We start from the raw sequence: 25,222 nt of genomic DNA, 5'->3' as shown, positions 1-25,222 counted from the left end.
CAAATTCGGCTGCAACCTCGTGGTCAAAGCCCCCTGTAGATGCTCCCCCTCATGGTACAGGCTATATCCCAGCAACGACAGCGACGCGTGTTCCTTTTGTGGCAACTGCAACTTTAACAATTTCGTTTGCAGCCTTCGATGTAACTCATGTGTAGCATCCATGTATTTTATTGAAATGTTATCGAAATGCAACAAAGCATCGCTTCGGCCCCAGTTGCTTCCTTCGTACATAGAGTCGCAATATTGAATGGGGTTCCCTCTACCATAACTTGGAATACGAATGGAGGGGTCGCTTAAACCCGCCACATCATGCGCTTGCGAAGCTCAAGAATGAACCTCGGAACTTTTTGTTGTTGCCATAGTTTTACTGCCTCCGACCCAAGGAATATTTTTTGTGGTGTCTGTGGGACATGGTCAGCAAAGCAACGTTTCCTTTACCAACCTGTCCAGTTTCCGAGATCAGTGCCACTTCCCCAGTTTCTCCTGAGTGACAAAACCTTGATCCTCACAGAACAATGACCATAGCTTTGAGTTGGGATTGTAGTGATTGGCGTATTGTTCGGTATTCAGGCAAATGCGCACCTATCATCCCCGCTTCTCATATAATTCAAGAAATATGCTCTATTATATAGGTAGGTACCTACCAAATGAGATGAAAAGTCCCACTTTGATCCATGTGAAGCCATGATGTTTGACCAAACCAATGTCTTGGTCGACTAAAGAACCATTCGCACCTCCTGATATGCAAAACTGGTGGTCAGTGTTCATCTAAATTAAGAGACACGCCCTACCGGCTGTTAAGCGCCAGTGAACCAAACTCAAACGCGGCTTCATTGGCAAGCTGCAAAGTAACGACGGGCAAGTCGGGCTAGCCAGTGGTCCACGTTGCAATCGACAGAAGCACAGCCGGAGACCTCCCTTCCGCGGAACCAGGGGGTTTAACTGCTGGATTCCCGGGCCAAGGGGCATTTCCCCAAGGAGACGTTGCTACTCTTCGCCAATCACGGCAAATTATCGCAGTCCTCTGCCTTATGCAACGATGCACGGCGATGGAGCATTTTGATGGGCCACTTGAATCGTCCCGAAAAAAGAGATACGACCGAGCGGCAGGTGGCCTAGGAACTACGCCCATACCCATACATCACTACGTTTACACCCCTGGCAATCGATAGGTCGTCCCGCAGCTTGCAGAGAGCATGACCTGCAGTAGGCGGGGTTCTTTACTACGTGGTATGCAGGTGGGCGATCGAGAGACAGTTGTAGTCGGCAAAACCCGAACTGAGCGGGCGGTAGAAAGGCTGCGCTGTCAAAAGAAAGTCATATGTTGTGGGGGAAAGGTAAAAGTTTGACAGATTAAACTTTGGCAACAGAGTGGAATGTACGGACCTGGGCTCCAATTGCGGAAACCGACGTGAACATGTCGTCCAAGTGTGTCTCAGTGGGCGGCCATGTAAAAACCAACCAACTCATTTCCTTGGTCGAGATTCAATCATCAGGCAGATTGACAACGATGCAATGCAAATGCTTTGCATGTGGCCGTTTGACTGGGCTTCTCCTTTTGCAGGCTTAAAGTGGCCCATAAAAGGGGTTTAGACACAATAGGTAAGGTAGCTAGCTACTAGCTCCTTGAAAAAAGTCGAGTAAAAGACTACAGAAAAATAAAAGTACTTGACTTGCTCCAAGGTACCAGGCAGCCGGTTAACCGCGAGCATCACAGATTTGGCATTGACATCACTTTCGGTTGTGTCTGCCCCTCTTCGTTCCCCCATCGCGTACCGCGTCCATGTGGACCGTACACTCACTAACGCGTCTCATCTCTAATGACACCCTCGCAGGCGAGTTGCCGCCCCGTAGGAGGAAAAAGGAGGTCGTGGAGGTTGGTCGCAGTCCTGATTGGTTGCTGCACTCGACGTACACTAGGCTCTTCCAAAGCTGCAGACTTTCCAGAAGCATTAAGGTCCGAGGATCCAGACCCCACTGCTCAGGAGTTAAACGGTGCCAAAAATAAACCAAAGTGTCGCCCGATTCCCCGGTAGCTGTCCCGGTCTTGCACATCACTGGGAACTGGTAGGCATGTGCCAAAAATTAATTGGCATCCAAATTCCTCAATGCCCGACATGAACTGTCAATTTTTCCCAAGTTCGCCCACCGACAATTTCAAGATGCACTAAGCACTGCCTGTGGATGAGCTTGCAGGCTCTTTGTCAAAACAACCATTGCCACGGGTCTGGTTTGCCAGAGTACACAAGTCAAGGTCAAACCCTCTGGAAACCAGGGCGATCAATGCTTAGCTTTTGATCTCGATAGCTTGGAGCAGCGAAAATAGGCCATATCGATAACATTGTAGAGGCAGAGATGTCGCGCCTCTGGCATGTCCATGTCTGTAAGCCGATTGCTCTTCATTTGCAACAGTGCCATGTCTGATGATATTCCAATAACGCAACGAGCCAGCAAGTGCTGGGATGGCCGGCAAAGGAAATACATATAAAGCTTGCGCCCGCCGCTAGACAAGTTCCTCCACGTGGAACGACTCTATTTGTTTCACCTCTCAATGGTGATTTAAGGAGACCAAAATAAAACTTCCCAGTCCCTCTGATCTTCTCAAACATGCCACAGCCGTTGCAAAAACCAAACCTCTGCCCTTTCCTCATTCTTTTTTTTATTCTCGGCCTCTCTCTTTTGAGATCAATGACCTTTGATCAAGGTTACTGAATTATAAACCCCCTCCCCGAGCACAAGTCGTTCAGCCTTCGTTGACGGTAACCTTGGCGCAAGAGAGATTGCCTCTACCATCGCCAACGCAAGTATCTCCCACGTTGCAGGTTACATTGCCGCATACAGGACCCTTCGCGGACTCCTTCTTTGCGAGCGTCGTGCCGCTACCGCTGTCTGCTCGAGCCGTTAATCCGATGTGGTCTTCATCTTGAGACGTAGGGAGGGAATTGACTGCGAGGACCAAAGTGGCCAATAAGGTGGCAAACTGGGTGAACTTCATTTTTTGTCGGTGTCCTTTTTGTCCTTCTTTGTTGGTATCTTCGATGAATTGTAAAATTTGTACTCAATACAAATTGTATGTTGTGAACGGATAAGAATATTCCTGATTTATTTGTTGTTATCATTCGGAGTCCAGAATGGAGGCTATCCGATGTGGAAACCCAACTTATATAATATTCTTGTGCCGTAGATATGGCGCTGCGAACAAAGTCACCAGCTGACTCGAGGTTGGGTGATTCTGTTGCATTGCTGCAGATCATGATGTCAAAATAGTTAGCTGCGGAGGCCTTAATAGAAGCTTCAAAGTTTGTTCCAGATGCATGCAACAGTTTCGAGCTAAAAACAACAGCTCTTTGAAATGCCACATTGTAGTTGAAACAGTACCAAGATACCATCCAAATGCTTAAAACCCAAAGCCCAGGCACAATTTGTGTAGGAGCGGCCGCTCGAGAGGAAAACCGCTGGGTATCGTACCCGAAAAGTTCGTGGAAGATTCCTTAACTAGGTAAGCATGTGTTTGGGCTGTATGCTTACATTGGATACATGCTTGCTGCCAATTGCTTGTCAATGAACTCTACCTAGTTTAGCATACCCGGGGGTGAGGGTCAGGCGAGACTCACATGACCGGTCAAAACATAAATAGAAGCTTCCAAGGGTATTGAGCCCACCCTTCCATATGCGGAAAGCATAGGGCCGAATCTTGGACTTGCTGAAAATGAACAACAAATATGCTGGCCACTCGGCATGAGAATGACAGTGGAGAACCTGCCAGATTTTAGTCTTGTTGATATTGATATTCTACTCGCCTAGATACTCTCATTTTTTGGCAGTCAAGCAAAGCTCACAAGTAGGATGATTGCAAAATAGTTTAAAATACCCATCTAAAGAGAACTCCTAACTGGCCAACTCCAATTCAAACAATTAAGCCCCTCGAAACTCAACGCCACATAAAGAACATGTGCATCCTACAACCACAGCCTGCATAAAATTCCAGAACCCTCTACCAAGCAAGGAATGACTTATCATACACAACCAACTTGCCGCCGTACTTGGTTTTAGTGTCGGCATCCGTCAGGATGGAGAACATGCCATTTACCGAGTCCTCGATCTTGACGGGAGCCTCGGTCTGCCCCAAGGCCTTGGCACCAAAATTGCCCATTTCGGTCTGCACCCATCCGGGGTGGATGACCAAGGTGCTGAGCCACTGCTCCTCCTCGTGGAGACGAACGCCGTACCAGTGAACCATGGACTTGGAAGCTCCGTAAACCGCGTTGGGGACCTGAGGCTGATCGGCCAGGCTGCCGGCGACGGTGCCGATGATGGCAAAGATGGGCTTGACGTCGGGAGAGGAAGAAGCGGCTGCGGCCTTTTCCAGCAGCGCTCTGGTGGCTTGGAACAGCGACAGGACACCCAGGACGTTGACGTTGATGTGTTCCTGGACGTCGGCCCGCTTGGCGTCCTTGACGGCCACAAACGCCCTTGCGATGGCGGCGTTGGCGACCACCACGTCGAGCTTGTCGATGCCGTGGGACTTTTGCAAGTTCTCCACGGCATCGTAGGCGTCTTGCTCGATGGCGGCATCGTACTTGACGACTACCAGTTTGGTGTCATCTCCCTTGGGGATGGAGGACAGGGCTTGGGAGGTGGTGTGAGATGGGTCTCGTACAGCGGCGATGACGATCTATATTTTCGGGAGTCGAGATTTGAGTCAGCATGGCCGTTCTTTGGTAGTGGACTGTGGGAAGGGCAGCAAAGTTTCGAACTGGTCAACTTACATGGTTGGGCAGGGAGAGGTAGCGCTCTGCGAGTCCCTTGCCAAGTCCGCGGTTGGCACCAGTGATGAGAACGGTAGTCGGTGACATGATGTTGATGTTGATCTCGGTAGGTAGCTAAGATGGGTTTTTGGTGTGGAGGGGATGATGGATTGGTGATTTTCGTCCCGGTTAAAGAATATAAAGGAGCTGAATGTATGCAGATGTGTGTAAAAAGCTGACTCGATGCCGACTTGAATCAAAACAAAACGAGAATAAGTTCAGAAGGTCACCTACTTATACTCAATCATGAATTGGGTCGTGAATCGTGATACCAATTGCTATGCAGGAACATACTGGCCTATCTATGCTGACCAACGTCAAGATTACAAATGTTGCTTGAATTTGGCGCAAGGGTTCCACATGTGTGGTACTGGAGCTGGGAATGGCGCCATGCAGTTTTACCAAGCAAAAGCCGCGATTTACGGGATTAAGCGGGCAACAACTATCCAACCCTTGGTCCGGAGCGAGTGATCCGGTATTGCTCGACGATTGCGCTTTTTTTCTTGTTTTTCTTCTTTTTTTGCATCATAAAATCGGCTTTTCCTAGCTGCGCAAATCTTTGAGTGCATATTTTGAAGCTGCACTACCTTAGATATTTGAAAGAACTACGGATTTTGCGGCCTAAATGAACGTAAATCCATACAGCATTTTATTTTACGTGCTTGGAATGTGCTGGCTGGCATATAAACGTGCACTCATTCTCAAAAATAGTAGACGGAGATATCTAGAGGGGTGTTCTACAAACCGTAGGTAGCTCAGAAACCAATCGGTGACAAATACACTTATCTCCATGATACTGTAACGTACTATACTGCAGTGGAGATTCCGAATGCGGCCCAGTCACGTGGTTTAGTTTACTAATGCTGCTTCATACTTTATGTGCCTGGTAACTCAGGTGCTGCTCCACTTAGGAACCTACCATGGTAAAAACTGGCAGGGTTCTAAGCGACCGGACGCCGGATGCTACGCTTCTCTCAGTACGACCGACGGCTTTGGTCGCAAGCTGACAAATGCGGATTTCTGACCTCGTACGAAGACTTCTTTTATCGGGGGGTTCTGGTGGAATTTGGAGCAATTATGCATCTTGCACGCAACGCAACCTTTTCTAGACTAGTTCAATTACTTTGATTGTAACCTGTACTATGCGTCCTACTCCTCCTACCCCCCTCTACCAAAAACATTTTACTCCGTCGCGCTCCACAGCGTCTTACTTCTCCCGCCCCTAAAGTCCCTAACAACAGACTTGAGCGCCGTCCTGGTCAGCTCTCGCTGCACGCGCTTCAACAGATTGCCCGGGATGGCTACGTGATCAGCTGTCGAATTGAGTCGGTCCACGACCCGGGACGCGTTGAGCTTGTCCACGATGCCATCCATCAGTGTCTTGTTGCCGAGCACCCTGGATATGGTGTCGAGCAGGGCCGACGTGCCGTTGTTGCCGGCCCGGTCGATCAACCCGCCCAGGACCTGCATCAGCACCGACACGACCGACAGCTCCGTCTCGAAACGCTCCTTGTTGAGCACCTCCTCGAAGAAGGCGACGTGCTCGCCGTTGACCATGGTCGAGTTGCCCGACACGCCCAGCACGATGTTGCCGCGGCCGAGCGCCGACGCCTGCGAGGCTAGGATGGCCCCGATGTTGGGCAGCAGATCGTGCAGGAACAGCACGCCCCGGAAGTCAAAGAAGTTGTCGCCGGGCACCGCCAGCACGTTGTGCACTTCCACGGTGCCTAGCATCACGGGGCCCGACCACATGTTGAAGGTTAGGTTGCCCAGGCCCAGGTGAAGTGGGGTGTGGTTCGGAAACAGAAGTTGGCCCCGGACGTTGGTGCCGTCGGCTTCGGGAGGGACCACGAGGCGGATGTTGGGCACGTCGAAGCCGCTGAGGTGGTTGAGCGCGCGGATGGGAGTTGTCTTTTCCAGGTGCACCGACGACCTGATGGCGCCGAGGTTGATGTGCGAGTCGCCGCGAAGGGAGAGGTCGACCATGGGCTCGCGTACCACGAAGCGAAGCCAGTTTGTCAACTCGCTCTTGTTGGATATGCGCACAATGCTCTCGGGCGCGTCAATGTCGGTGGGTCCATCCAGGTGTTGCTTGGGCAAGTCGACGGCCATGAAGGGCGAAAAGGTCGTCGTGTTGGAGTTGTATAGCTGCAGAGTGATGGGATCCAGCGAAGCCACGATCCCTGCTGGCATGGCCACCGTCGTCTTGATGCTGACTTTGAGCTCGTCGGCAGAATGAAGCGCCAGAGTGCCGCCATTTATGGGCAGGCTCGCCTCGTTCATCAACCTTTGGATGATGGCTGGGATGATGACAAGGAAGCTTTTTAGAAAATGGTCAGCCTGGCCATCTCTGTCTGTTTGTTTCTAGCAGTGACTGCTTGCGAACTACTCACAACACAGGCAGGAAGATGGCGAGAAAGATGACGAGCCCTATCGCATAAAACACCCAAAACCGCTTCCAGTGCCGCTTGAACTTTTCTCTCTTGGTAATTATCTCCCCTTGCCCTGCCTTCTCCGCCGGGCTTGATACACGACGGACTAGAGGACCATTACTGCGCAAGCTGTCAGCGTCCGGGGCCCTCCTTGCTCCGGTCGTGCTTGATTCGGGGGATGTTGCGGCGGGAGCGGCAGCACTCTTTTTGCTGTCGGAGCTCTGGCCGGCACCGCGACTAGAGAGGTACCATTTGAAGAAAGAATCCATGGTGTCAGTCTCGGTCAATTGACCACAAGCATATCACAGAGTTGAGTGTCCGAAGTTGTGCTGTCTACGTGAAAAACTGAAGACAGATCAGACAGACTTGCTTGATCAAGGCTGGTCTCAAGGAACTTGCAGAACCTCAACAGATAGCAACAGCAACAATGATGGCTCTGTTTTAGCTATCAAACGAAATCATCATGACCAGCCTGATGGCGACCTAGTAAAGTACCTCAGAATAGCTCGCTAAGCACGAGAACATAAGTCGACATCATTATTGACTCTTAGTTCAAACTCATTCAAGTCACCATCTCTCGCCCAACCCGTGGCGATCTACCCCATCAACGCACATCAACAGCCCGTAGCGCGCAGCAAAGCCGTCAGATCAAGGTTGACAAGTTGCGCACCCCGCATAACCTTTTTTTTTCCAGTAGGTAGCCTTGGCATGGCCGAAGGGCGTGGCATATCATTCGCGCCTTTCCCGACCTGGCAACTATTTCGCGGGGAGAGGAACTGCTCTCTCATCAGTGATTCCCCGCTCGTGCTTCGAGCCTCGGCTGGCATTCTTGGCAATGTCGAGGGGGAGGCCGGGCTGGGAGTCGTTGCGGTGATGTATGCAGCCTGCATTCGGAACTAACTACCTATTTATTGACCAACATGAAAATCGCACCCCAAATACATGAATGATCTGCACGCTGTTATTGTCATTGGTAGATGCCGAGTTCAAAATGGTGTCTGACCCTGCCTTGCTTCGTGGGGAAAGACTAAAGTAGAGCGGGGACGGCCACCCAGACGTTATCGTTTGACAGCTTGGCATGCATGGATAGGTAGGTACCATACAACTAACAGCATCGTTCAATCGGCTGATGAAGTTTCCAGGCAACCACTACTTGTGTGGTTATGTATGTCAAGCTGGCAGATTCCTGTGTCTGTTACGGAGGTCCGACGCATGTCTTGTCCTTGTTACATGCGTCTCGTCACCAACAACAACGCCAAAAGTCCAATTCTTGAGCTGTGTTATTCGCAGGTGTGTAGCACACGAACTTGCCGAAGTTTATCTCTCCACATAACCTGACACAATTCTATAAACCTGCGCAGTTTTTCGTGTTCTTGATTCATTGCGTGACTCTTACGATTGAACGATGTGACTGATCCAGAAGTCCTAGCAAATTGTCAGCCGGCAATTAGTTTGGCTCTGGTGGGTGGCGAAGCTTGGATGTGAGTACGCGCCTCATATCAACATGGTGGCCCCCAATGCAGCTGAAGATAGCATTGGCAGCCCGCCCAGCTCGACCAGTGAGACTCATGGAGTCGTGACTTATCGGTGACACGACATACCCGCCCACTGGGCCACATTATCTGATATTTCCACTCGTGCTTTGTGCTTCTTGGAAAAAATTCCTGAGCATTGGTGATCTTATTTTCTTGTCGCGTATCGAGCCGCCTCAGTCACCTATAATCATCTTTAATCCAGCATGGAAACCACCGCGAACGAACTACCACACGCCGACGGGGCCTTGCGCCCCCCAGCAGCGTCAAAATCATCAATACAAAAGCCACAAATCTTCGACACGATCCAAGAGCCCGTGGAGCTACGCAAGGTCACCCAGGATGCCATCTACCTCATGGGCGGGCAGTTTGCCATCCTGTGCCAGTTCGCCCACCCGGCCCTCGCCGAGGGCTCCTACAAGCACTCCAACTTTGCCGGCCGCGTCATGAACCGACTGCAGACCACGTCTCGCTTCCTCATGGCGGCGATCCACGGCACCCAGGAAGACAAGGAAGCCATCTTTGGCGTGATACACCGCCGACACGCCAGGGTCAAGGGGGACGGTTACGACGCCAACGACCCGGAGCTGCACAAGTGGACGGCGGCCACGCTCTTCGTCTCCATCCTCATGGTGCACGAGACGTTCTTCGGCAAGGTGTCGCGGCCATTGCAGGAGCAGTGGTTCCGCGAGGCGGGCGTCTACGGCACGTCGCTCCGCATGCCGCCGGAAATGTGGCCGGCCACGCTGGACGAGTTTTGGCGCTACTGGCAGCACAACATCGACACGCTCCACGTCACCGACTGGGCCCGCAGCCTGGCCGGCGACCTGCTGTGGCCCAGGGACATGCCCGTGTGGCTGTGGCCGGTGCTGCCGGCGGGACGACTGTTCACGGCGCAGTGGCTGCCCGAGAGGCTGCAGCGGGAGTATGGCCTGACGCCGTCGCCGCTCGGAACTGCGCTGTTTCACTTCACGGCAGGCTATGCGGCGCTGGTCTATCCCTACGTGCCGATGTGGGTACGGCAGAAGCCAGCTAGGTTTTACATGCAGGACATGAAGAGGTCGGTCGAGATGATACAGAAGACGGGGCATTGGCCAAGGACGTAGTGGCGAAGGTGGCACCTACTTTCTTTGTGGATCGTTGCTTGAACTTTTGTCTGTCCTTATGGCTACTTTTTTTTTCTCTCGTGTGAATTGTCTCGATAGTGTGGATGGTTATTATTGGCTGGCTTGCACATCGCCTATTAGCTACCTGGGTTACTTATGGTACGTGCCCAACAACCTCTTTTCTCAATATCAGTACTCACTGAAGCACAAAGACAAAGGAGGGGTTTGCCGAGGTGTCGTGTCATTACGCCTTCGATGAGGTATATTTGTTCGTTTCATTTGATTGGTGGCGACATAAGTTGGTGCACCCATATACTCATTCAGATGGCTTTAAGTGATGGTCCCGAGCTAAAGGTTTTGACGTAGACAGGCCAAATAAAGTGGGATGCGCATTCCTTGGTGTTGTAGGGCAGACGGCGGATAGAAACCCTGGTCGCAGTCTCATTCCCGAACCAAAGATTTGCTTCTTGGTATGGGTTCACTGGGACCTGCAGTACCACAACGGCAATGGAAACCGATAATCATGACAAGCGAAACGCATCTAGGAATGCAACCACTTCATGGCAAGCATGGCGCTAGTCTTCTCCTCATTCATCATCCCCGCTTCTCACACGAGATCCACCTCGGCTCAAGTTTTTGCAGCTGACGATCTTACTACCCTGGAGGGAACGCCAAGGATATCGCAAGTGCAGATCGAGCAGAAAACAGAAAACGCGGGGGATGACGAGGAGAGAAAGAGATCTGACTGCCCCAGACTGATTAAGTCTGGGGAAATTTGATCATTCTCTGGGGTACAGACAAACACGGAGTGAAACCCCGCTTTAGTACCCCTTTTCCCGTGTAAGTCCAGCATTGGATAGATGTACCGCAGTCTCCTACGGTCACAGTGGCCCAATGGCCAAAGACTAAACACCATGGTATCTTGGGCAAGAATGGCTGGCTGCCTTTTAAATGTATGCATCTGCAATGTACCCATGAGAATCCCACTGTTATCTCTGACCCTCATCCCCTTGCCTGTCCAGGACCTATGTGAAAGCCTGCTTCCCGTTTATTTTTCACTTTCTCGGGGCAGGCCAGAATACGACACTGTGAGAGAAAGATCGGTAGTTTTCCCCATGTCCTAGAACCAGAAGAAGTCCGCCTAGAATTCAGTCAAGTCTCAAAGCTTCACCATGCGCTTCAGCAGGATCCTCACAGCCCTCGTGGCCTTGCCCCTGGCTACAAGCCTGAGCCCGCGGGCAGCTGAAGCACAGCATGTCAACCTCGACGAGTACCTTGCGGCCAACAATTTGGCCCTGGTTCCGCGACAAGACCTCAGCGATGCCATACGGAATATGAACATGCTCCTGGGCGAACTGCGACGGGAGCGCGAGGTCGCAACTCGTATCTTGCCGCGACAAGCCAACAGCAGTAACCCTGGCAGTCCCAGCAACGCCGGTGGCAGTGGCAGCAGCGAAACATCATCGACAAATAGAGAAGACGGCAATTTCAACCCGCTAAACATCGCAGATCCCTTCGGCCTCGGCGATGGCATCAAGGACCTGATCGACACCATCAAGAACCTCCGGGAGACCGTCGACATCGTCCTCCAGATCTTCAGCAAGGACGGGCTCACGGATCTCCACGACATCCTCCAGTACTTGTCTGAGACTCTGAGGCCGCCGACTCCCCAGATAGCCCGGAAGCTGCTGGTTGACATCGACTCGCTGCTTCAGGAGCTCGACCTCAGGAGTCTACTGGATCAACTCAAAGGTGTCGACATTGGCGGCCTCGTCGAAGCAGTCAAGCCGCTACTCACCAAGGAGACGGTCGAGCAGATTAAGGGACTGTTGGACAGCGCATCTGGTCTGCTGACCAAGGATGTGACGGATCAGCTGAAGGAGCTCATCGGCAGCCTCGGTGAATATGATCTCGCTGGCTTGCTGGAGCAACTGAAGGACGTTGATTTGGCAGGTTTGGTCAACGCCGTTAAGCCCTTGTTGACTGAGGACATCATCAACCAGATCAAAGACCTTTTGGATGGTGCAACCGGGCTGCTCACCAAAGATGTGGTTAATCAGCTTCAAGGCCTCCTCGGAAGCCTTGGTGAACTTGACCTCGCCGGCTTGCTCGAGCAGCTCAAAGGTGTCGACTTGCCGGGCTTGGTCAGTGCCATCAAACCATTGTTGACAGAGGATACCATCAGTCAGATCAAAAGCCTCTTGAACGGTGCGTCAGGTCTTCTCACCAAGGACGTCATCGGCCAACTCAAGAGCCTGCTTGGTACTCTGGGTGAACTCGATCTTGCCGGGTTGTTGGAAAAGCTCAAAGATGTAGATCTCAAGGGTCTCGTTGAGGCTGTGAAACCGCTGCTGAGCAAAGAAACTGTGAATCAAGTCAAGGAACTTCTCGGTAGTGTGTCTAGCCTGCTTACGCAACAGGTGGTGGACCAACTAAAAGCTCTGCTCGGTAGCTTGGTCGAGCTTGACTTGGCCAGTGTAATTGACCTGGTAAAAGATATTGATCTCAAAGGCTTGGTCGAAGCTGCAAAGCCTCTCCTGAGTAGAGATACAGTGGACCAAATTAAAAGTCTTCTTAGCAGCGTGTCCAGCCTTCTCACGCAAGATGTGGTTGATCAGCTGAAGGGTCTGCTGGGTAGTCTGCTTGAGCTTGACCTAGCCAGCGTCATCGATCTGGTCAAGGACATCGATCTCAAGGGTCTGGTTGAGTCAGTAAAGCCACTCCTGGCCCCAGAGACGGTCCAATTGATCAATTCGCTTCTTTTCAACGTTGCTGAGCTTTTGACCGAAGACAGTGTTGAACAGCTCAAAGGACTGCTTACAAGTTTCGGCGAGTTGGATCTACAAAAGCTTCTTGACCAGATCAAACCGTTGATTGATAAAATCACCGAACTGGATATTCAAGAGCTGCTTGATTCCATCAAGCCCTTGTTAACCTTAGATACAATTGGGAGAATCAAGTCGCTTCTGGAAAACGCATCGCAACTCCTGACCGCCGAGGTTGTCAGCCAGCTCAGGGGCCTCTTGGTGAGCTTGGGCAACATTGATCTCGCAGCCCTCATCGACCAGATCAGACCACTTCTCGACTCACTGTCCAGCATCGATCTCAGGGGCCTTTTCAAGCAGATTGGTCCCCTTCTTGAGTCCCTGGGCCGAATCGACTTGAAGGGTATCTTTGACACCCTCCAGCCACTTTTGACCAAGGAATCTATAGAGGGGATCGTCGGTCTCCTCACGAGTGCCGAGGGTCTTATCGAGCAGGTCAAGCCCCTGCTCGATTCGCTGACCGGCTTGGATCTGTTTGAGCAGATCGGTCCCTTGCTCGAGTCACTTGGTCAAATAGACCTGAAAGTGCTGGTAGATTCGGTGCAGCCGCTTTTGACGACGGAGTCTATCGGGTCCATTAGTGTGCTGCTCACCAACGCTGGTGCTCTGGTCACCACCGATTTTGTCCAAGACATTAAGGGCCTCATCTCTGGTGCTGGTCCGCTACTCCACTCGCTCGAGGAAATCGATCTCAAGAGCCTCGTCGACCAAGTTGCCCCTCTGCTGCAATCACTATCCGAAGTCGACCTCAAGAGGCTGTTGGACCAGGTCGCTCCTTTACTCGATACTCTCGGCAGCATAGATTTGGTCGGGCTGTTGAACATCGTCACCCCATGGCTGGACAGCCTGGGGGACATTGATCTGAAGAAGCTTTTCGACCAATTCGGCCCTCTCCTAGATTCACTGGGCAGTATAGACCTTGTGGGATTGGTCAAGAGTATTACACCGCTTCTTAACGACCTCAAGGACATTGATTTCAAGCAGTTGGCCGAGAAGATCATCCCTCTCATCAATCAGGTGGGCAATATCGATCTTGCGGGCCTTATCGCCGGGGTGACACCCCTCCTTGATTCACTTAAGGAAGTGGATCTGAAGAAACTCTTTGCTCGGGTCGGCCCTCTGCTCAATTCCATCGGTGAGACCGATCTGGCAGGGTTGGTGCAAGGCATTTCGCTACTGCTTGGCTCGTTCAAAGAGATCGACCTCAAAAAGCTCTTCATCCAGATAGGACCGCTCCTCGACTCGCTCGGCGAGTTTGACCTGGCCGGCCTGGTCAGAAGCATCGCGCCGCTTTTGGCAGTTCTCCAAAAGATCGACTTTCAGAGGCTGGCTGAATCGGCACAGCCGCTGCTGGAGGCGCTGGGCCGTGTCGACGTCGGCGCTCTGGTGGAGTCGGCCAGCAGCTTGCTGACAAGGGATGGCGTCAAGGGCATCGTGACGCTGCTTGGAAACGCGCAGCTGCTGCTGTCGAGGGATTTTGTTCAAAATACAAAAGAGTTGATTGGTGATGCCACCCCGGTGAGTGACCCTTTGCTTTTTGCTCATCTTTTTATCTTTGTGAAAACCTGACTGATTGAGCCGCCTTCTTTTTTGTGTAGCTGATATCTGCTGTTTCGGACTTTGCATCAGCGATATTAACCTCCATCCTAAGTTGATGGGCAGGTTGAAGGCTGGGCTGGGGCTTTTGGTTTGATGGGACTGTCTTCTACATCAAGACCAGAAAAGACCAGAAAATAAATGCAAATCATGTCATTACGAGCTGGCACCTAGCAGCTTGAGATTTACTCACAATCATGATTCCCATGGATCAAACAAAATGCAATTGTAAAAAGCCAGCAACGTTTCATAGCTCCTCAAGCTTGATGAACTTAATAACCACGATGATAAATAGCCATAAAATAGAGTCCACTTTGGAGTCTTGCCAATTGGTTATGCGCCACACTATTAGTCATAATCCGCTCTAGAACAGCTCAATATCTGCGACGAATTTGGGCACCCAAAATACCCGTTTTTCGGTGCGTCCCAGATCGGCCTTTCTTGTAGACCCAGCCGCATTTGCTCTCAGGGCGTGGTCTTCTCGTAGTGGGCTCTTATTGCGCATTGGGCTGTAATTTCTTTTTTCTGTCTTTGTTTTCTTTTATTCTTTTCTTTTCTCCTTTTCTTCTTTTCTTTTCTTCTTTTTTTTTCTTTTTTTTTTCTTCTTTTCTTTTTTTCTTCTTTTCTTTTCTTCTTTTCTTTTCTTTTTTCCTTTTCTTTTTTTTTTTCTTCTTTTCTTTTCTTCTTTTCTTTTTGTTAAGGAAAAGTGGAGTATCGCCTAGTAGCTGGGTTGGTAAACTGACTAATTTAGTCAAGTCAGGTCCCTGACCAAGAATTAATTACTATAGCACCTGTGCAAAAATATTGCAACCCAACAGGGTCAACCCCCCACCTTGGTGGTTGCAATAAAATTGCACACCAACTGCATAATAGTTAAGAAATGAGTTATTTATTTACGCTTTAAACTATTTCCTGTTAAGATATCAGTAAATCCAGATTTAAATAAAGCCAGTCTTAAAAACCTTGAAACTATTGTCTACTGTATGTATGATTGTAAATATCGCGCGTTAAACTATTTATAAGAAGTTATCCAGTAATTTAAAGCGAGGTTTATTCCAAGAACCAGCTATATTGAGTCTAGCTAATTTGAAGAGCAATTATCCGGTACTAACTTTGTAGAATATAAGAAAGTTAACAAGACTTTTATGCCATTTTTCAAATATTATTTTACTTGAATTCAAGTTATTATAAAATCGAGTTATATGGAAACCTTGTAATTATATGTTTATTAAAAGAGATTATTACGTTTGGCAAATTTCAGTCAAGGTTTGTAAGGGGTCGGTTGAAAAATCTCATAATATGTAAAGGTTTTCAAACTTTATTTCGTTTAAATAATTACGTGATAGTCCATAACTATATATATATATATATATATATATATATATATATATTGTTTGTTCGCGGGCAGACATGCGTATGGGTAGATCACGTGTGGTAACACGTGATTTTAGAACACGTAGCAGAGATTTTAACGGATCTTTACAGGATTGTAAATAGTTACAAAGAGTTAGATAGTATGCATAAGAATACCGTTTATTTGTTATATTGTTTTTACCGATCGCAGCGATTATTTTATTCCTATTAATATTAATTAATGTTATTAATATAAGCAATACAAATAAATTAAATAAAGGTATTTAAATTGTTAATTTTTTTAACCAACGTTATATTTGGGGTTAATAACGAAAGATATTATAATAATTATAAATACCGTATACCAACGCGTTTAGGATTTGTGGATTATTATTACGTAAATTTTTAAAAATACCGGTTAAATTATTATAATTTAAATTTTTGGAATTTTTATTACCCGGATTATACCGCTAGCCAAACCTTTATTCCGAACCGTTATTTTAAACGAAAAACGGCATTATATTGGATATTAATATGATAAACCCAGATATACCGCCTATATTATTTACAATACCGAAAATATTCGAAAATTTTAACGAAAACGAATTTTTAAATCGTATATTTAAAAAGTTAGGGATCCGTTTTAATAATTAAAAAAAAATCGATATAAAAACGTTAAAGGCCGGGTTAAGAAATTTATCCAAATATCCAGGCCAAATAATAATTGCGTAAAAAAACGTATGGATTATTAAAATAATTTGCGATTTCGAAAAACTTATAATATTTAAAAAAAATAACCGTTTATTGGAATATTATATCGAAGAATTTAAAAGCTGGAAAAAGGAAAATTTTAATAAATATAATAAAAAATTTATACGAATTTTAAAAAATTATTTATAAAATTATAAAATTATAATACCAGGTCGAAAATACGGAAAAATAGGCCGAAAATTAATAGATATTATAAAAACTGCAAAAAAAAAGCCGTAAACGGTAATTACGTAAAACCGTAATCCTAGCGAATTTTTAATTAAAAAAACAAAAAATTGCATTTTATTATTTACCAATTTACAGCCCGTATATTTTACGTTTAGGGTAAATTTTTAAAGGCCCGACCCAAAATTACGGTTATTATTTAATATATAGTACGATTATATTTATTACCTATTTACCGTTTCCGGGGAATAACCGTTTGGTAATATAAAACCATTTAGCGAAAAATATAAAAAAAAACCTTGGAATAAACGGGTAAATATTTAAAAAAAAATAATTAATTGCGTACGAAATTTTCCAAACGTATAATCGTTTTATTACGGTATAAAATATTATTATATATAAACGTTTATTACCCATTTAAATACCCAATTAAACGTTTCCGTTTATTACGTTAAAATTCTTTTACAAATTTGGGAAAAAAATAATAATTATTTAGGAAATTTATACGATTTTTTGGATAAAAAGATATTTAATTTTATAAATATTTGTTAAATAATATAAATTAAAATTTCCCAAATATACGCCGTATTTCCGTAGATTTTAAAGGGAAAAATCAACGATTATTTCCGGATATATATAAATAAAAATAAAATTTTTAAAAATATATATTTACGCCTAAAAAAAAGGTTTAATACCGATTTTATCCGTTAATAATATTATTTAAATTGGAATTTAATTATGTTTTATTTTGTAAAAAATAAACCCGAAAATATAAATAAAACCCCAAAATAAATTTTAAATTTTTCTTTCGATAAATTATAACGGTATTAAAAAATTATAGGATTAAATTATTAATTTAAATATTAGTTCGTTAATAATACGATACGGATTATATAAAAAATATTAAAATTAAAATTAATATTTATAAATACGAAAAAAAGGTCGTACGAAAAATTTTACAATTAATTACGCCGGTTTATAATTATCGAAAATAAATTATAAATTAACGGCCAATATTTAATTAATCGTAAATACCAAATAATAATTCGAATTAAACGATTGTTATACCGTAAATAATTGGGTTTAAAAATTCGAACGAAATTAGGGATTAAACCCCAAAAAAAAAAGTACAAAAAAAAGGAAAATATTATATTTGTAAAAAGGAAAATTACAAATTATAAAAATATATGAAAAAAATAACGCGTTAAAAAAAACGTTAAAAACGCGAATAAAAAAATTATAACCAAAATATACGAAGTTATAAAACGTTTTTACAAACCGCGGAAAGATTTGACGAAAATTTGGGCAATAATAATTTAAAAATATTAAAGGGTTATTTAATAAAATTTATAAACGAAAAACCCATTATAATCAGCCATTATATAATAATATAGGATATAAAATTTTTAATAAACGAATTTTTTAAATATAAATTTAACGTTATATAAAAATAAAAAATAACGTAATTAGTTAATCGCCTAAATTATATATTTATATAAATTAATATACAATGAAAAGGTTTTTTGCCAAATACCGGCGCGGTTAAATATTTAACGGTAGGATTTAAGCAATTTATAGTATTATAATAATATAAAATAAATTTGTATATAAATTAATAACGTATTGGAAAAATACGTATACGTTTTGGTTAAAATGGCGTAATAATATCGATAAAAATTGCCGATATACCTACTTTTATAGGGATAGTTACGTTTTATATTATAAAAATAAATATACCGTTTTTAGTATTATTAAAAAATATAAATAAATTATAGGCCTATTATAATAATATTCGAAACGAAATTGTTTACGGTAACGGTAAACGAATATTTATAAAACGAAAAAAGGGGTACCCCTGGTTTTATTTGGATAATATCGCGTAAAGGATTATATTTTTTACCGATTTTAAAATTGCGGGAACGTTTTTAACGGAAAAAAAATTACGGCGAATTTACAAATATTTTAGGTATTTTTTTATTAACAAATTTTGGCGTTTATTATAACGTATAGGCGAAAACGCGGATTTTAAAATAATTTAAATAATTAATAAAATATGCTATTTTTACCAAAAAAAAGGAAAATTACCGTAACGTTTTAAATTTACTTTAAAAAAGGATATTAATTTTAATTACAAAATTATTATTAATATTATATATTTAAATAGTCGGTTAATATTTTATATAATCGATACGAATATTATATTTTAATTTGCCCCATTTTTGGTTAATATATTAACCAAAAAAACGTGGAAGGCGTTAAAATAATATTAAATCGATATTTATTTAAATTCGCCAAACGTATTAACGTTCGATTTAGGGCCTAATTTCCGTATAATTAAATTTTACGTAAAAACGCGCTTTTTAGGGATTATATATTATTAAATTTTTATAAAGGCGTATTAAATTATAGGTAAAATCGAACGTTTTTATATATTTTTAAGGAAGGCGTATAAAATTATCCGGGTAAAATACGGTAACGATTATTTATAAAAAATTATTTTTTAAATAGCGGTAAAAGCGGTTAACGATACCGCCGGACCGAACGGGCTAATACCCACGTTATTAATTTTTAAAATTATACCAAAAATAATTATAAATTTACTTTTAATGCCTACCCAAATAAAACGCGCGGGAATAATAAATAAAACCATAATTAAATTCCGAAAAATTATTATAAAAAAAAAATTAAACGACGCGTTAATTATTAAAAACGGGTTTAATATAAAAAATAAATTACCGCGTACGTTAATATTAGGTAATAAAATATTGGTATACCGCGAAAAGGGTAATTAAAATAACCTTTATAAAATTATTTTTATTACCGAAAATATAATACGGGTAATATTACCTAACGGCGATTCCGATTTTAAAAATACGTACGTTAAATTTTATTATAAATATTAAAAATAACCGAACAATATATAGGGTAATTAGGCCGAATTTACGTATTTAGGGGAAATTTAACTACGGCGGAAAAGGCGTTTAAAACGGTATTAAAACCCCCGAAAAAACCTTTTAAACCAACGCCAAATCCCTTTATAAAAATATTTATTATATTATAATAAATTACTTTTAAAAATAATTTTATAATTTATATGGTAATTAATCCAAAAGATTAACGGCGTAATATTAAATAAAAACGGCCCAAAATATATTACGACGAAACGTTTATATTAATTAAAAAAACCCAATTTAAAAAATTGGTTATTAAATATAGGGCCGAAAAAAAAATAATAACGTTAGGGGTTCTATTCGAATAATTAAATATAACGGAAATAAATATTTTATTAAACGTAAAAATATTTAAACCAATATACGGAAATAATATATATAACCGGATTTTTAGTATTAAAATGGTACGGAAAATTAAAAAAATAATAGATCGCCCGTACGAAAAATTACGTTTTATTATATAGGGATATAATAATAACGAAAAAAAAAACTTATTAATGCAAACGTTAACGATTATACGGTATAATTAACGATTAATTTTAACGATTATACCTATTATAATGGTATAATTCGGTTACGTTTTTATAATTAGAAATATTAGCCAGGCGTATACCCAATTTAAAAACCAATTCGTTAGGGACGTATTAGTAAAAATTCCGAAAAAATTATTGTATAAATACCCGCCGGGGATTTATTTTAAATTTAATAAACCGTTATACGGGTTAATAAAATTAAAATTATATTGGTTTAATATTTATTAACGTTATTATAAAAAATAATTAAATTATATAACGTTTAAATATAATATTTGTTTTTTAATTACGAAAAACGGTCCGTTTGGGTTAATGGGTTTATAAATAAACGATACGTTAAATTTGGGAAATCCCGAATTTATTACGTACGAAAAAATAAAATTCCAAAAAATAGGGCTATTAGCGAAACCGCAAAAAATATTACAGGCGGGAAACGTTAAAAATTTTAACGGTTATAAAATAATATTGCGAAACGGCGATATATTAATATAATAAAAAAAATAAATAAATCGCCTAAAATTGGTAAACGTATAAACGCCAAATCGTAAATAATAATACGTGGTTTAACGGGCAAAAAAGGTTTATATTTTTATTATTTACCAATCCGAAATTATATTCGATTTTTTAATAATCGCGTAAACGGTTAACCCGTTAAATATAAAAATCGAAACGTTTAACAAACGATTATAATAATAAATTAAAAACCAGTAAAAAAAATTAAAATATATTTTATTATTTATAAAAATAGCGAAATTATACGTATTCGTAAACGGATCGTTCGTTAATTAAAGGATTTAAATTTACAAATAAATTACGTAATTTTATATAACAACGAAATTAGTTATAAAAACGAGGATAATTTCGAAATATAAAGTAATATTATATATTAGTTTTCCACCAAATATAAACGCGTAACGCGTAACGTTTTGGTTAACGAAATTTACGGTATAATAAACGGGTTAAATATAGGTTTTATATTAGCGCGTACGTTCCGAATAATTTGTAAGCGTAACGGCCTACCGTTTTTAAATTTCGTAATTTACATAAAGTCCAAATTATTGTACGATTATTTAATATAATTTGGAATTATTGTAAAAAAAAATTAATAATTAATATTATAACGATTAAATAATTGTACGAAAAACGTAAAATATAAAAAATCCAATAAATTAATAAATTAAATAACCTTACAAACGTTATAACGAAAAAACACCCGAATAACGCGTTAAAAAATATAATATTAACGAATAAATTACGGATACGTATAAAGGGTTAAATATAACGTAATTAATAAAAAAATGCGAAAAAAGGTTATAATATAAAGTATAATATAAATAGGGTATAACGTACAAATTAATATTTACCTTTTAAAAAAAATACGAAAAATAACGATTTTTTAACCCCCGAAAGGAATCCGTAGGGAATAACCAATAAATTAAAATAAGATTTTTACAAACCGTAAAACGGCCCGTTTGGCTTTTTTTTTATTTTTTTCGGCCAATATAACCGCCACGGTTACGTTATTATTATTTTTTTTTTCCAAATTTTTAATATCCCTTTAACGATAAGGCGTTATTTGGTAATTGTTTAAAATATATATTAATATTAAATAAAAAGGAAAAAAACGGTAAATATTATAATTTATAATTTTATCGTTTTTGGTAATAACCGTTAAAAAACGGACGGTAAAAAAACGGGTAAAAACGGGGATTTTTTCGTAAAAATATCCGGAAATATATTTATAATATTATTTAAAAAACGGATTCGTTTCGCGGTAAACCGCGAAATTGCCGGATTTTTATTTACCCGCGAAAATAAAACGCAAACAATCCAAATAAAATTTCGGCCGGATTACGCCGGCGGCGGAACGGGGGCGGGGGACGGTAATAATAAAAATATATATTATATATAAATTATTAATTCCAAACAATTAAACGAAAAATAAACGGAAAAGGAAAATACGTATATTTATTTTTAATTTTGGTAATCCGATTAACGGATATAACGGTAATAGATTTTTTACTTTTATAAATACCGGTAACGGTAATAAATTTTTTACCCTTACGGGTACCGGTAAAGGTAATAGCGGTAAGGGTACCGGTAAAAATAATAGCGGTAGGGATAACGGTAACGGTAACGGTAAAGGCGGGGGTAGCGGCGGCGGTAACGGTGGGCGTAAAAACTTTAAAACGGCCCGAAAATAAAAGGTACCGGATAAGGCCGGCGGGCGTAAAATTATTGGCGGCGCAAACCGCCAAACCAAAAAATAATAATTTAATTATTTTTTAATTTATATTAACGATAATATATTTACCAAATAATCGTTAAAAATAAATAATTTATTCATAATAAATTTAATAAAACGTAAATCGGAAAATTAAAACGAAAAAATTACAAATTAAAAAAAAACGGCCTATTTATAAACGAATTAAAAAAAAATCGGTAATTATTATAATATAAAATTCCTATTAAATTTTCGTATTATAATTGGTTATTTATAATAAATTAAACGTTTACGTAAATAAAAAGTTATTTTATTATTATTAAAAAATAATAAAATTCCCTTTATTTATTAGGAAACGGTTAAAATAAAACGTTCGTTTATAACGTTAAAAAATTTTACGATTTTTTAAACGCGTTATTTTTTTTTATTTATTTATTAATAATTATTTACGGGTTTAAAGGGTGCGTATATTTGCAATTAATATAAAAAATAGCCTGTATTTATTCGCGGGCAAATATACGTGTGGGTAAATCACGTGTGGTAACACGTAATTTTAAAATACGTAACAGAGATTTTAACGGATTTCTGCAGGATTGTAAATAGTTATAGAGAGTTAGATAGCATGCATGAGAATACCGTTTATTTGTTATATTGTTTTTACCGATCGCAGCGATCACTTTATTCCTATCAACATATATATATATATATATATATATATATATGTATTTATACAAGTTAATGCAGGGACGCATTCTTGAAAATATTCCAAAATTATAACGTTAATTAAAATTAGACCTGCACGAAAATTTAATTCAAGAGAAGTATGTGAAAATTAATATAAAGTAGAAACTGAGGGGGTTTTAAAGTCGAGGTTGAAAGTTTAGCCCAAAAAAGCATTACGCTTTACCATCATCTGGTTTCTGCCGAATTATTTTATATATTATAACTTTTTAGCTTCTTGTAGATTGTTTGCAACTTTACATTATGCGTCTTCAATATATTTCCGCTCTGGGCATTTTTCTCAACTTGGCTAGCGCTGGGCAAGTTGAAAATAATTATGCCCTCCAAAGCCTTGGAAACACTCAGCGCCCCGAAAGCCCTCTAACTCCTGTGGACTCCGCAGCGCGAGGACGAAAACGCCCTGGAGGCCCCTTGTATCGTGCAGATCGTCGGCGCCCTGCAAGTTCTCTGACTCCTGTGAACCCCCCAGGGCGAGGACTAAAACGCCCTGGAGGCCCTTTGTATCGCGCAGATCGTCGGGGCCCTGCAAATTCTCTGCCTCCTGTGAGCGCAGAAAAACAACTTGTTGGTTGTCATCTTCTACTATTTTTAAACAGAATAGTAGTGGCCGACCAGTTCAGCTTTGCCCCCGGCCAAGGCACTTTGTATTGGGATGGTTACGCAATCAAATATCGGGTAAACGAACAATGTGATCGCCAAGACGACGATTGGACAGATGGTACTTGGCCTTCTCATGAACCAAATCTTTCAATCCAAGCCGATCTTGTATATGCGGACGAAGACTTTGAATGGGATTTATGGGCTAAAAGGGACTTGAGATGTTTTGATGATTAAAAGAAGGAAGCAGATAAAAACCACTAATTTATCGTTGTTTCAACAAACAATTCCCGACACCGAATTAGCATTTCCTCCACCGTTAGTTAACCGGGATCGTCAAAAAAGGAATTCCGACATTGCAAAGGTCAAGGCGAGAGAATGAGGAATTTGGGAATTGCATTTCAAAAACCACAGCGTCATTTACGACCAAAAAATGAAGCGAAAGAAGTAACACAGGTGCCTCACAGAAAGAGCGTCAAACTACTTACTTCGAGGGCAGGAGAGAGTTCTGCGGTAAAAGCCACATTGAAAGTACCCACGATTTTCGGAGCCTCTTTTCTGGCTAGTCTCTCATTTGTGTTTATCTTCATTGTTAATATACTTCCCGACTGTTTTTGCTCACTTTTAAATCGTATATCGCTGCAAGTCCTTGGATTCAATTCGGCTCTTGCGTGCTGCTTCTTTACCGTCCCTCTCGTTGTGTTTTGGTCTCTAAGCCTCTGATTTCCAATTTCAATAAAGTGAGAATTACTTGCATGTATGGCCGGTCAGGCTTGCAATCGACGTGGTTGTTTGATGGCTCTCAAGGCCAGATGTAAATAGCCTGCCCACCTTTAGCTTTGTTTGCGAGTGGTTTGTTTGTGAGCTATGTTGAATTTCAGACTTTTAAGAATATCACTTTCTAGGCCTTAAAGTAGCTTGATGTGTATCTATTGGCTGGGAATCTCTTGTTTGGCGCTTTTCTTCTCCCCTTCTCACAAAGTGCAGTCGCCGTTTGTTTATCGATGAGACTTGAGGAGAACGAGAGTGCGTGTCAATCTTTTGGAGGGCACATATAGACCAGTGGGTATGCTGTGAACCAACTCTCGCAACGAACCTCGTTCATTTGAATGATGGAAAAAAAGCTTGACTGCGTTAACTGTTTTCAATTCTTGTCTTTACGGAATCATGTGAGGATGGCCTGACACATGGTGAATTACTCTCAATTTTGAGTGCACGGGTTTAGGCGAACGGTCCTGTGTTCTTCAATGTCGTTGTTCATCTTGTTGTCTGTGTACTCACTATAGACAGCAAAAATGCCAGAGCGCGAAAAAAAGAATTTGAAAGCCCAGGCTGTTTTGTGCAACTAGAGCTAGGTGTCAACGATGAACGAGAGAAGCAAATAAAGATAACTTCGAGGCATTAACCTATACCGTATACGTTACCTGATTTGTTTGTCTACAAGGTGCGCTTAACGGTTTTAACTGCAGATTAACATCAACTAACTACAATAGTAATCCTCTTGTAAAGTGAAAATTATATAAGGGTTAACACATAATATTGTGCTACCTCGCTTTCATTTATAACTTTGGAACTCTGAGACGCTGTC

At 41.9% G+C, this 25,222-nt stretch overlaps 5 protein-coding genes across 5 annotated transcripts; 2 read left to right on the top strand and 3 right to left on the bottom strand.

Moving 5' to 3' along the window:
• Positions 1–2,743: 2,743 nt before the first annotated feature.
• On the bottom strand, positions 2,744–2,995 carry PgNI_10102 (uncharacterized protein; the record flags this gene model as incomplete). The annotated part of the gene is made up of 1 exon (XM_031130078.1): positions 2,744–2,995. One exon carries the CDS (start codon positions 2,993–2,995, stop codon positions 2,744–2,746), a length of 252 nt encoding a protein of 83 aa, XP_030979541.1.
• Positions 2,996–3,763: 768 nt separating this feature from the next.
• On the bottom strand, positions 3,764–5,144 carry PgNI_10101 (uncharacterized protein). Its single transcript, XM_031130077.1, has 2 exons — positions 4,770–5,144; positions 3,764–4,675 (listed from the first exon to the last, which is right to left on the bottom strand). The coding sequence occupies exons 1-2, from the start codon at positions 4,854–4,856 to the stop codon at positions 3,995–3,997; spliced, it is 768 nt and encodes a 255-aa protein (XP_030979971.1). The 5' UTR covers positions 4,857–5,144; the 3' UTR covers positions 3,764–3,994.
• Positions 5,145–5,990: 846 nt separating this feature from the next.
• Positions 5,991–7,509, bottom strand: PgNI_10100 (uncharacterized protein; the record flags this gene model as incomplete). The annotated part of the gene is made up of 2 exons (XM_031130076.1): positions 5,991–7,158; positions 7,202–7,509. The coding sequence occupies 2 exons, from the start codon at positions 7,507–7,509 to the stop codon at positions 5,991–5,993; spliced, it is 1,476 nt and encodes a 491-aa protein (XP_030979761.1).
• A 1,469-nt stretch (positions 7,510–8,978) lies between these two features.
• On the top strand, positions 8,979–9,878 carry PgNI_10099 (uncharacterized protein; the record flags this gene model as incomplete). The annotated part of the gene is made up of 1 exon (XM_031130075.1): positions 8,979–9,878. One exon carries the CDS (start codon positions 8,979–8,981, stop codon positions 9,876–9,878), a length of 900 nt encoding a protein of 299 aa, XP_030980123.1.
• A 1,172-nt stretch (positions 9,879–11,050) lies between these two features.
• PgNI_10098 (uncharacterized protein) lies at positions 11,051–14,486 on the top strand (the record flags this gene model as incomplete). Its single annotated transcript, XM_031130074.1, has 2 exons — positions 11,051–14,221; positions 14,302–14,486. The coding sequence occupies 2 exons, from the start codon at positions 11,051–11,053 to the stop codon at positions 14,356–14,358; spliced, it is 3,228 nt and encodes a 1,075-aa protein (XP_030980124.1). The 3' UTR covers positions 14,359–14,486.
• Between the last annotated feature and the right edge of the window lie 10,736 nt (positions 14,487–25,222).

Source organism: Pyricularia grisea, chromosome VII (assembly GCF_004355905.1).
Source record: "Pyricularia grisea strain NI907 chromosome VII, whole genome shotgun sequence".
In the NCBI taxonomy this organism is placed as follows: domain Eukaryota; kingdom Fungi; phylum Ascomycota; class Sordariomycetes; order Magnaporthales; family Pyriculariaceae; genus Pyricularia; species Pyricularia grisea.
Note: the sequence above shows the minus strand (reverse complement) of the source record. Positions and strands in the feature narration are given on the sequence as shown.